Source organism: Colobus angolensis, unplaced genomic scaffold (assembly GCF_000951035.1).
Source record: "Colobus angolensis palliatus isolate OR3802 unplaced genomic scaffold, Cang.pa_1.0 Scaffold22, whole genome shotgun sequence".
Classification (NCBI taxonomy): Eukaryota; Metazoa; Chordata; class Mammalia; order Primates; family Cercopithecidae; genus Colobus; species Colobus angolensis.
This window is the reverse complement of record NW_012115377.1, coordinates 5,361,279-5,372,041: the sequence shown is the minus strand read 5'-3', so window position 1 is coordinate 5,372,041 and position 10,763 is coordinate 5,361,279. Positions and strand designations below refer to the sequence as shown.

Below are 10,763 nucleotides of genomic sequence, written 5' to 3'. Positions count from 1 at the left end.
CTCCGCCTCCCAAAGTGCTGGGATTACATGCATGAGCCATCGCACCCGGCAACAAATGCTTATTGAGTAAATAACTAAAATCACGTGTAAAGGGAAGAACCCGCAAGGAAGGAGAGAGAAGCTTTGCACACTCAGGGAACCCCCTGACCTGGTAGGGCTGGCGGGCCAGGTGCCCCAGGAACCAGGGGCCCCAGGTAAGTGCCCACACCCTGACCTACACACCCTGGTGTCTGGGCCCTGCGTGCTCCATCTTTCCCCAAAAGGCAGTCCCCTGGGGGTCCTCCACTGCAACTTTCTTGAAATTCCTCCAGCCCCCAAGGCGCGCTGCTGCCCTGGGCCTTTAGCCCTGGACACCCTGGGCCCGGAGCCGCTGCCCAGGTCAGCCTTGCCCACTGCGCGCACGTCCTTGTCCAGAGCATTTAGAGTCCACACTCTAGTTCAGTGGTTTATTGATTGCTTCCCCATGACGCGGGATGGCCCAGCAGGGCAGGGACCTTGACTGTCTTGGTTACCGCGGCGTCAGGCGGGGGAGGCGCTCACAGCTGGCCTAACAGGTGAAGGACAGCGCAGGTAGGCCGAGGCCTGTCCGCCAAGGACGGCCGAGTCCGCCTGTGCGCTGGGAAGGCCCGCCCCCTAGCGGCCGATCTTAAAGTACGGAGGGCAGCCGCCAAGGGCCTCCCATCCCTGTCCCCGCCCCCCGGGCCCCTGGACTCACTTTGATCTCGATCTGCTCCTCCATCTCCTTGCTCTTCATGGCTGCGTACTCCTTCTCCAGCCTGCAAAGCGGAAGGGCCCCATGGTTACTGTCATGCCCTCGGGGGTCCCCTCTTCCCACCAGTACCCTGGTTGCCCAGTAGGCACCGACCTCTTCATCTTCTTGGGGTTGTACTTGACCTGGTAGGCTTTGAGGACCAGCTTGTCCGGGCAGCTGTCGAACTGGTGGGGGATCACTCTCTGGAAGTACTGTGGGGACACAGCCGGTCACCAGGTCACCAACATGCAGGCCCTGACCACTGGGGGCCGCCAGAGCCCTACTGCCCTGGAGGGGGGCAGGAACCAGTCTGCCCAGGATGTCGCCATGTCTTCAACGCCATGTCCTCAGTGTTTGTGGAGCAACGGAAAGACTGAGCGTGAGGGGAGGGAATGGGGGGCCGCCTGCAGCCAAAGCCTTAGTTTCCAGAAGAAAAGCAGGCAGATGCTGGATGTGGTGGCTGACGCCTATAATCCCAAAGATTTGAGAGGCTGAGGTGGGGGAAATCGCCTGAGCCCAGGAGTTTGAGACCAATGTGGGCAACATAGTGAGACCCCATCTCTGAAAAAAAAAAAAAAAATTCGCTGGGCGTGGTGGTGTGCACCTGTGGTTCCAGCTACTCAGTAGGCTGAGGCGGGGAGGATTGCTTGAGCCCAGGAAGTGGAGGCTGCAGGGAGCTAGGTCTGCACCACTGCACTCCAGCCTGGGCCACAGAGCAACTCCGACTTAAAAAAAAAAGAAAGAAAGAAAGAAAGAAAGAAGAAAAAGGAAAAGAGAAAAGCAGGCCAAGGAGGCTCTCCTGGGAGTGAAGGCTGAGGGTCGGGGGGTCTGACACAGGGGACCTTCGTGGGGGAAGGAGGATGGGCATGCTGGGGGCCTGGGGCCTGTGCAAAGGGTTAAGGTAAGCGGGTGGGGGACACGGCTCCCGCACCCGGCCCAGCTGGCCCCCTCTGGCAGCTGAGGACAATGCCTGCCCGTGTTCACGGACACAACCGTGGCCTTTGTGCATTCTTCCCTGAAGCACCAGCTGGAGGACGCTGGGAGGAGGCAGGGGCCTGCACAGCAGAGAAGTGGCGGTGGGAGGCAGGCTGGCCAGCAGCAGGGGCCTCCAGGCAGGCCAGGCCGAGGCGGGGCAAGGCGTGAGGCTGCCTAGAACCCTGCACTCCCTCTTGTGCCCTCACCAGGCCGGGGGGCAGGGTGGGGATGCCCTCCTGGTCAGCCAGACTCATGATCTGCCATCACGCTTTGGGGAACCTGCGGGGTTGGGGCAGGAGGTGGGCAGTGGGGCTCCCAGGGCTCAGCCTGGGCCTGGGCCTCCTGTCTCCCGACTGTGTCTGGCAGAGCCTGCGGGTCCTGTGGTCCCTCAGGGAGACCTCAGGGGAACAGAGTGGATGGAAACAGATCAGGGAGGTCAGGCATGCCACCTTCCACCTTCGAAGCCAGGCCCTCTCTGTCACTTGCGAGGGCATCCTGTGACTCGGAGCCCCTGGTTGGGGGCAGCCCCGCCAGCCCTGGCCCTCCTGGCCCACCTGGGACATCCCCTCCATGTCCAGCTGCATCAGCTCCGCCTGGTTCACCTGCAGCAGGGCGAGGCCCACTCGGAACACGATCTCCAGCCCCTGCAAAGGCGGCAAAGGCAGTGGGAGGAGGAGGGCAGGGAGGCTCCTGTTCCAGCCACGCCCAAGGGGCTCTCTTCCCTCCCCAGGCACCGTCGGTCCTCACCTCATACATGAAGATGTCGAAGACCCGGGTGGCGACGGGGAGTGGGAAGGTGGTCAGGAACAGTGTGAGGAACCAGGATGAGGCATACATGGATGTGTGGAAGCTTTGGGAGCGGAAGTGGGTGTTGAGGTCTGGGAGCTGCTCCTGCAGGGGTGGGAGGCCAGGTGGGCACAGTGAGGGGGACGCCCTCCCACCGGGGGGTGCTGGGCCTCAGTGTCCCTGCCTCCAGGGAGCCTTCCTGGACCTGTGCTGGGCAGCCCGAGGCTCCCTTCCTGGTGTGCCCTCAGCAATGTGTCTGGGGGAGGCCGAAGCACCCTAGAGCTTTGAGCAGCATGGGGTGGGGACAAGGCAGGGATGGCAAGAGCTGCAGCCACCTGTGTGTGTTGGGGGCCCACCCTGGGTAGGCAATGCTCTTGTGGCAGCTCATGGGGTCCTCATGACAGCCTGAGAGGGTGTGTCTGAGGCTGGGGGAGTTGGATCGCTCGTCACAGACACCCTGAGAGCCAGAGGTGGAGCATGGGCAGGTGGAAGCCCCTGGCCCTGGGGGGAGCTCCCCCTCACCTTGTTACATGACCTACCAGTCGCTGTACCTCCCTCGGCCCCCAGCATAAAGCTTTGTGCAAGCTGTGTTGGATTGGCCTGAACTCTCGACAGCCGGAAAGTGGCAGATGGCTGGGGAAACTGAGGCTGGAGAAGGCATTAGGATCCCGGGCTTCCTCCCAGTGCCGGGGGCTCTCTGCACCCTGAGTTTGCAAGCTTGGCTGTGGGAGGGCTCTGCTACCCAGCCTGGGGTGGGGTGGCACCTTCTCTGCAGCCCAGGCCTCCTGCTTGTGGCACTACCAGGCCCCCTTAGGCTACAGCACTGCCCATGCTCCAGGCCCAGGGAGTGGGGCTGTCACATCCAGGGATGACTGCACAGCCCCACCTACTATGGCAGCTGAGGCAGGCCGGTGTGTGTGTGTGCACGCGGACGTGTATATGTCCGCGCACAGCCTTGGCGGCTCTGTCTGCCAGCCAGGAGCAGGCCCTGCGGGGGCTGCTATTTATAAACAGACGTCTGTGGCTCTCTGGTAATCAGGCAGGCAGACAGCACTTTCCCTCCTTCCACCACACTCTGGAGCAGACAGGGAGGTGGCCGCGGCTGTGCCCGATGTGAGCCTGCCCCACCCCTCTGTCTCAGCGGCCCTGGGAGCCCCCCTTCAGTGGTGGCTCTCCTGTCCCTCCAAGCATCCTTCAGGGCAGTGAGGCATGGGGAGAGGAGTGCCTTTTGGAGTTGGAACATCCAGGTGTGATTTCACAGCTTAGAATTTTCAGTCCAAGAGATGCCCAGGTACGGCGTGGGGTGCCAGCCCTGCCCTCCTGTGGTTCTGCTCCCCTGTAGCCCTGCTCCCCTGCGGCCCTGCCTACCTGTGGCCCTGCTCCCCTGCAGCCCTGCCCACCTGCGGCCCTGCCCACCTGCAGCCCTGCTCCCCTGCAGCCCTGCCCACCTGCGGCCCTGCTCACCTGCAGCATGTACTCGAACTGATAGATGCAGAGCCCGAGCTCAGCCATGCTGGGCTTGAAGAGCTCCCGCAGCCGGTACTCCTGCATCAGCCGCACGAACACACAGAAGGCCTCCTCTTCAGGCATCTGGGGGAGATGGGCAGGTGGGAGGGCTCAGGGCAGTGGGGAGGAGCGTCTCGCTGCTCATCAGGGCCCTGGGGTAAGGGGGCCTGTGTCGACGTTGGTATCGCTCTCTAGACCCTCACAACACACTGCTGGTCCCTGTGTCCCCACTTGCTGTTTTACTGATGGAAAACCTGAGGCTGAGGTCACCTGTCAAGGGCCACTTGGCGGGAAACAGGGGAGCTGGACTTGAACCCAGGGCTGGCCGCTGCCAGCACCCACCTGGTTAGGACACCTTCTGTCCACTCCCAGTTGCGTCCTCTCTCCCTGTCCTAAGCCCCCCAGTTTCTCTGGAGGAGAGCCCCAAAGCCCATAAACACCACGCTGGATGGCCTAAGTCCCCAGTCTGAGGTTCCTGTCCAACCCTGAGAGGTGGCAGAGAGAGACAGCCTGTCCCTCCAAACCCTGTCTCTGTCCTGGATGATACAGCAGACAGGACCCAATCTGACAGGTGCCACTCACTGGGCCTTGGCCTGGGGATTGGCAGAGATCACGGGTGTGGATAGAGAGGGAGGATCTGCCCCTAGCAGGACGCTGGGTGGAGGACACGCCACTTCTGTTCATCTCTTGGAGGCCGAGCCCAGGGTGGGCTGTTGTCTGGCAGGATCTCAGCCACCCCCCAGCAACCTACCTGCATGAGGAGCAGGCCCACGATGAAGGCGCTTCCCTGGCAGTAGCCCACCTCCCGGTCCACCAGCGAGTATGCCTAGAAGGGAACGAGTCCTGAGGGCACGGTCCCGCCGTCCAGCACAGCCGGTGAACTGGGGAACTGCTCCTTCCTTTGGGACTGAGGGAGTGGGGAGCCCTGGGCCTCACCTTCATGACGTTGAAGAGGACCTCCTGGCCCAGGCTGTCCTGGCCCTTGAAGAACTCATGTTCTGGGTAGGTGCGGGCAATGTCCCTGCGGATCAGCTTCTCGCACGGCGAGGACATCTTGAGCAGCTCAGAGTACTGATTCTTGACTGGCATGTCCGTGGCGCTGCACAGTAGCTGCCACACGATGGCCCGGAAGTGGTGTGGGATGCCCTTGCGGATCAGCTCCTGGCCACAGGAGTGGGAAGCCGGGGATGGACTCGGTCTCAGTGCAGCCTCCCCATGGCCACCCAGCCCGGCTCCTCAGGCGTGGCTCGTTCAGGCCTTGAGTATGGCACAGAACTCATGGTCCCCAATCCTTTTTTTACCCCCATTTTTTAGAGACAGGGTCTCACTCTGTCACCCAGGCTGGGGTGCACTGGTGTGAACATAGCTCACTGCAGCCTTGAACTCCTGGGCTCAAGCAATCCTCCTGCCTCAGCTTCCTGAGTAGCTGGGACTACAGGTGTGCACCACCATGCCTGGCTAGTTTTTAAACTTTTTTATTTTTTTGAGATGGAGTCTCACTCTGTTGCCCAGGCTGGAGTGCAGTGGCGTGATCTTGGCTCACTGCTACCTCTTGCCTCCCAGGTTCAAGTGATTCTCCTGCCTCAGCCTCCGAAGTAGCTGGGATTACAGGTGCCCACCACCACACCCAGCTAATTTTTTGTATTTTTAGTAGAGACGGGATTTCGCCATGTTGGCCAGGCTGGTCTTCAACTCCTGACCTCAGGTGATCCACCTGCTTCGACCTCCCAACGTACTGGGATTACAGTCGTGAGCCACTGTGCCCCCATTCTTCGTGGGCACTACAGGGCAGCAAGCACATGGGCACCTGAGGTGCAGGGCCTGTCCAGCACCACCCTCACTCACTCTCTCCTGTCCCTGTGCCCTGGCAGAACACTCTGAAAGTGCCTGCACATCTCCACTGCTGCCACTGTGCCCAGGCTGAGGCCCCACAGACCCTGGCGCGGCCTGGTGGCTGAGTGACCACACCACCCGCTCACGCCATCGGCCCTGCCCCACCTGCCTGGCCGTCCCCCACCTTGAGCAGCTTCTCCTTCCTGCGCCGCCACTCCTCCCACTCATTGGCGATCCGGCCCCACAGGATCCATGTGTCCTCCTCCAGGTGGCTCAGGTTGGAGGAGGCCGAGGAGCTGGACACCAGCGAGGAGCCACTGTTCCGCCGCGAGCCATTCATGGAGCGCATGGACTTAGAGTCGGCCTCCAGGAGCCTGGACAGGAAGGGCCAGCGGAGGAGCACCAGTGACTCCCTGGGGACAGGGATCCTTCGGGAACCCAATCCATCCTCCTGGGGGTCTCAGAGGACACCAGGGATTGGGTCCCTCTTGTGTTTTTTTTTTTTGTGATAGAGTCTCACTCTGTTGTCCAGGCTGGAGTGCAGTGGTGCGATCTCCGCTCACTGCAACCTCTGCCTCCTGGTTCAAGCAATTCTCCTGCCTCAGCCTCCCGAGTAGCTGGGATTCCAGGTGCCTGCCACCACACCCGGCTAACTTTGTGTTTTTAGTAGATATGGGGTTTCACCATGTTGGTCAGGCTGGTCTCAAACTCCTGACCTCAGGTGATCCACCTGCCTCGGCCTCCTAAACTGCTGCGATTACAGGGGTGAGCCACTGCCCTCAGCACCCCCTTTTTCTTGAGACAGAGTTTCGCTTTTTTTTTTTTTTTTTTTGAGACAGAGTCTCGCTCTGCCCCCAGCCTGGAGTGCAGTGGCCGGATCTCAGCTCACTGCAAGCTCCGCCTCCCGGGTTTATGTCATTCTCCTGCCTCAGCCTCCCGAGTAGCTGGGACTACAGACGCCCGCCACCTCGCCCGGCTAATTTTTTTGTATTTTTAGTAGAGACGGGGTTTCACCGTGTTAGCCAGGATGGTTTCAATCTCCTGACCTCGTGATCCGCCCGTCTCGGCCTCCCAAAGTGCTGGGATTACAGGCTTGAGCCACCGCGCCCGGCCAGAGTTTCGCTTTTGCTCAGACTGGAGTGCAGTGGCACGATCTCGGCTCACTGTAGCCTCTGCCTCCCGGGTTCAAGTGATTCTCCTGCCTCAGCCTCCCAAGTAGCTGGGATTACAGGCACCTGCCACCACGCCTGGCTAATTTTTGTGTTTTTAGTAGAGACAGGATTTCACCATGTTGGCCAGGCTGGTCTCAAACTCCTGACCTCAAGTGATCCATCTGCCTTGGCCTCCCAAAGTGTTGGGTGGTGTGAGCCACCACGTCCAGCCTAAAACCTGCATTTTAAATGGGGGTGGGGCCAGAGGAGGAAAGCAGGAAGGCCCCGCTCAACTTTCCCTCCAGTCCTGGCTCCGTCAACCACGGGGGATTCACAGATTCCCTTGACCTCTCAAACCCTCAGTCTCATCTGAACGGGGTGGGGACACGTATGTTCAGCCAGGGTTGGGGGGATGAAAGGAGGTGTCCCTCGTCCAGCATCTGGAGGTGGCTGTCACCTTGCACACACTGGGCCTGGCTCTGAATGTGAGGGCACCCAGGAACTCCTGTGGGGGCCCAGGCTGCACCCCAAGATTCCACCCCATCCCCCAGCCCCCAACTCACCGGTTCTGCTCTTCGAGCTTGGCCAGCAGCTCCAGCTCATCGGGGCTGAGGTTCTCGGAGTCAGAGGTCGGGGAGCAGGTGGGGGCCGACAGGGCCTCCTGGGATGAGGAGTCGGGGCTCAGAGTGGGGCTCGCCATGGTGGGTGGGCTTGTTAGCCGTGAGCGGGGTTGGTTCACAGCTCTGTCTGGGGGCCAGAGACACGCGTGGTCGGCATTGGGTGGGTGCCCATTCCATCCTGCCTGCCCACTCTTGGGACATTTCCTCACCCTGGACTTCCTACCTCTGGTCCACCCCAGTCCGTGCACCCCTCATCCCCATGTGCTCCAGCCCAGCTGACAGCCATGCTGCCCCTTCTGTTTGAGACCCTGGTGATTGGGATCCCTGTCTGTCTCATCAGGCCGGACGTCTGGATGGAGACGGGAGGACTGTTGCCAGGATGTGAGCTGCCCTGCTGTCCCTGGGCATGGAGGCCAAGGCTCAACTCGACACCCCTGAGGCTGGAGCAGGGCCCAGAGCGGAGGCTCCCTGTCACTCGGGGCTCCACAGACCCTGCTGGGACCTCGGGGTGCAGGAGCCCCTGTTTTGCCGGCCCTTCCTAACAGCTCGGTCCCCGTCCCCTCCGCGGCCTGCCCTGGGAGTCCCACATCAGTGTCTGACTCTCCCCATCTCATCAACCAAAGTGGGCTGCTGGCACGGCCAAGAGCAATTACTCTCAACTGTTAATTGTCTGGTGCTGCCAACGGCCGGAAGAGTTGACTCCCCTTGGGCTGGGAAGCCAGGGACGTGGCAGAGTGCTGGGAATCTGTGCCCTGGCAGACACAGAGCCAGAGCCGTGGGCTCCGATCGGTATCCAGATCTTTGCCTGCCACGTGCCAGGCGAGTCCCATGCACATCTCTCCTATCCTTTTGCCATGTCATCTGGCCCGACCCTTCTGGGGGCTTGAAGGACACTGACCTCTCGCCTTCTGCCAGCCTGGAGGAGTCAGATCAATGCCGTGTCAAAAACAAAGGCCCCGGGCTCAAATGGATCTGTGTCTGAAGCATGGCTCCCCTTGACCAGCTGTGTGACCTTGGGCCAGTCACTTGGTGTCTCTGAGCCTCTGTACACTGAGATCATACAGGACCTAGCCTCAAGGGTGGCTGTGGAAACTGAGCACGTGACTGCACATACCGTGGTCAGAACAGAGCCTGACACTCAGCGACGGCCCCACGGACACTGGCTGTCACTGTCCATATTGGGGCCAGGGCTCCTGGGTTCTGCTGTGGCCTGTGTGGGGACTGATGGCCAGGGGACCCCTAGCAGGGGGCCCTAGGGGAAAGGGACAGCTATGGGAGTGGAGGCAGCGGCTGGGGATGGTGTTCCTTCACGCTTCTTCCTGGTGAGCCCAGGCTAGCCTCCAGCGTCTCGGAAGATGGGGATACCTAGGGTCCTGGCAGCAGGAAGGAAACCCTGCTCCCACCTCTATTTGCGCGGCCCCTCATGCCCGCCCACTGCCCGGCAGGCTCTGTAGCAGGAGTTCGCCGTGTGCCACTCAGCCCCACCTGACCTGGCTGACAGCTCCACCTACAGGAGGGGCCTCACTGGGTCCTTGGAGTGGGGATATCTGGATCCCCAGGCGGCAGGGGGACAGTGGCGGGACCACAGCAGACCACTCTATACCTGCCTGGCTACCGCTGGGTTGCTGGGTACCTTCCACAGCCCAAACTCAGCCCCCAACCAAGCCCTGAGGGCCCACGGGTTGGGTGGACTTGACCCCGGCCACCGCAGTCCTCCTGGGATGGGGTTGGGGGAGGCGCGCCATTCTTTTTTCACCGCATGAGGACCAAGAATCCTCCTTCTCCAGGCCTCTGTGGCTCCCCAGGGCCGCTGGCTCTACCTTGGGCCCTCAAGTGTTCCCCTAGTCTGCCGGGTGCTGAGGGTTTTGGATTTTGGGGAGCAGAAGGAACTCTCTCATTGCCAAGTGGGCCGGAGCCACCTGCCCTAAAGACCAAGCTGCTGGGCACCACCTAACCAGGAGTTAATCATTCCTCAGACGGGACAGTGGGGACCGCTTTGGGGCCTCCCACAGAGTCAAAGTCTGCCGGGACAGAGACGGGGGCTGTGGACAAGAAGTGCTGATGAGAAGAACCTCTCGGGTGGGGGGCTGGGCTGGGAGGGCAGCTTCAGAGCAGGGAGAATGGGGAGGAGGTGGTGGAGGCGAGGCTGGAGCCTCAGAACCACAGATGGAGTTGGGGAGCAGTGAGAGCTTCAGAACCGAGGAAACCCAAGCTCAGGGCATCAACCCCACCCGATCTCTGCCTGAGTCTTGGTTTCTTTTCTTGCTTTTTTTGAGACGGAGTCTTGCTCTGTCACCTAGGCTGGAGTGCAATGGCACAATCTCGGTTTATTGCAACCTCTGCCTCGCGGGTTCACGCGATTCTCCTGCTTGATTACAGGTGCGTGCCACCACGCCCAGCTAATTTTTCTATTTTTAGTAGAGACAGGGTTTCACCATGTTGGTCAGGCTGGCCTCGAACTCCTGACCTCGTAATCTGTCCGCCTCGGCCTCCCAAAGTGCTGGGATTACAGACGTGAACCACCGCGCCTGGCTGAGCCTCGGTTTCTGATTTTAAAAATCCCCAAATCCCAGAGCCGTCCACTAGCAGAGGTTGTTCAGCTATTTATCAGGAATGTGTGTGTATTTCATACAGGAAGTGAAATTTATTAAATACGCAGGGCTGAAACTTGCAGTCTGAGAGGCAGGAACCTTCTGATCCCACCGGAACTTTCTCTCCACTCATCCCCAGACTCTCTCAGTGGAAACCATCCTCCTGAAGCGTGTGTGCATGCACAACACACATGCACTCTTCACAGCCACCCCCACTGCCTCACGCATGTGCATACATTCACACCCACCCCTACTCACAAACTCTCACACATACATATGCACACACTCGGATACACACATCCACGCCTATTCTCACACACGCTCACACACCTATACACACACACATGCACACACTCGACACATACACCCATGCCTGTTCTCACACTCACACACCTATACACACACACATGCACACACTCGACACATACACCCATGCCTGGTCTCTCACACTCACACACCTATACACACACACATGCACACACGACACATACACCCATGCCTGGTCTCTCACACTCACACACCTATACACACACACATGCACACACTCGAC

General features: G+C 60.3%; 1 protein-coding gene across 2 annotated transcripts in view; it reads right to left on the bottom strand.

The window, feature by feature from the left end:
• The window catches only part of EVI5L (ecotropic viral integration site 5-like), an 18,137-nt gene extending 10,383 nt beyond the window's left edge, over positions 1–7,754 (bottom strand). For both annotated transcript variants that reach the window (XM_011943588.1, XM_011943589.1), the window contains exons 1-9: positions 7,566–7,754; positions 6,036–6,225; positions 4,955–5,179; positions 4,770–4,844; positions 3,977–4,102; positions 2,474–2,617; positions 2,281–2,370; positions 866–963; positions 716–776 (exon numbers count right to left, since the gene is read on the bottom strand). In XM_011943588.1, the coding sequence (XP_011798978.1) occupies positions 716–776; positions 866–963; positions 2,281–2,370; positions 2,474–2,617; positions 3,977–4,102; positions 4,770–4,844; positions 4,955–5,179; positions 6,036–6,225; positions 7,566–7,702 (1,146 nt within the window). In that variant the 5' untranslated portion in view covers positions 7,703–7,754. The remainder of the gene's footprint in view (positions 1–715; positions 777–865; positions 964–2,280; positions 2,371–2,473; positions 2,618–3,976; positions 4,103–4,769; positions 4,845–4,954; positions 5,180–6,035; positions 6,226–7,565) is intronic.
• Between the last annotated feature and the right edge of the window lie 3,009 nt (positions 7,755–10,763).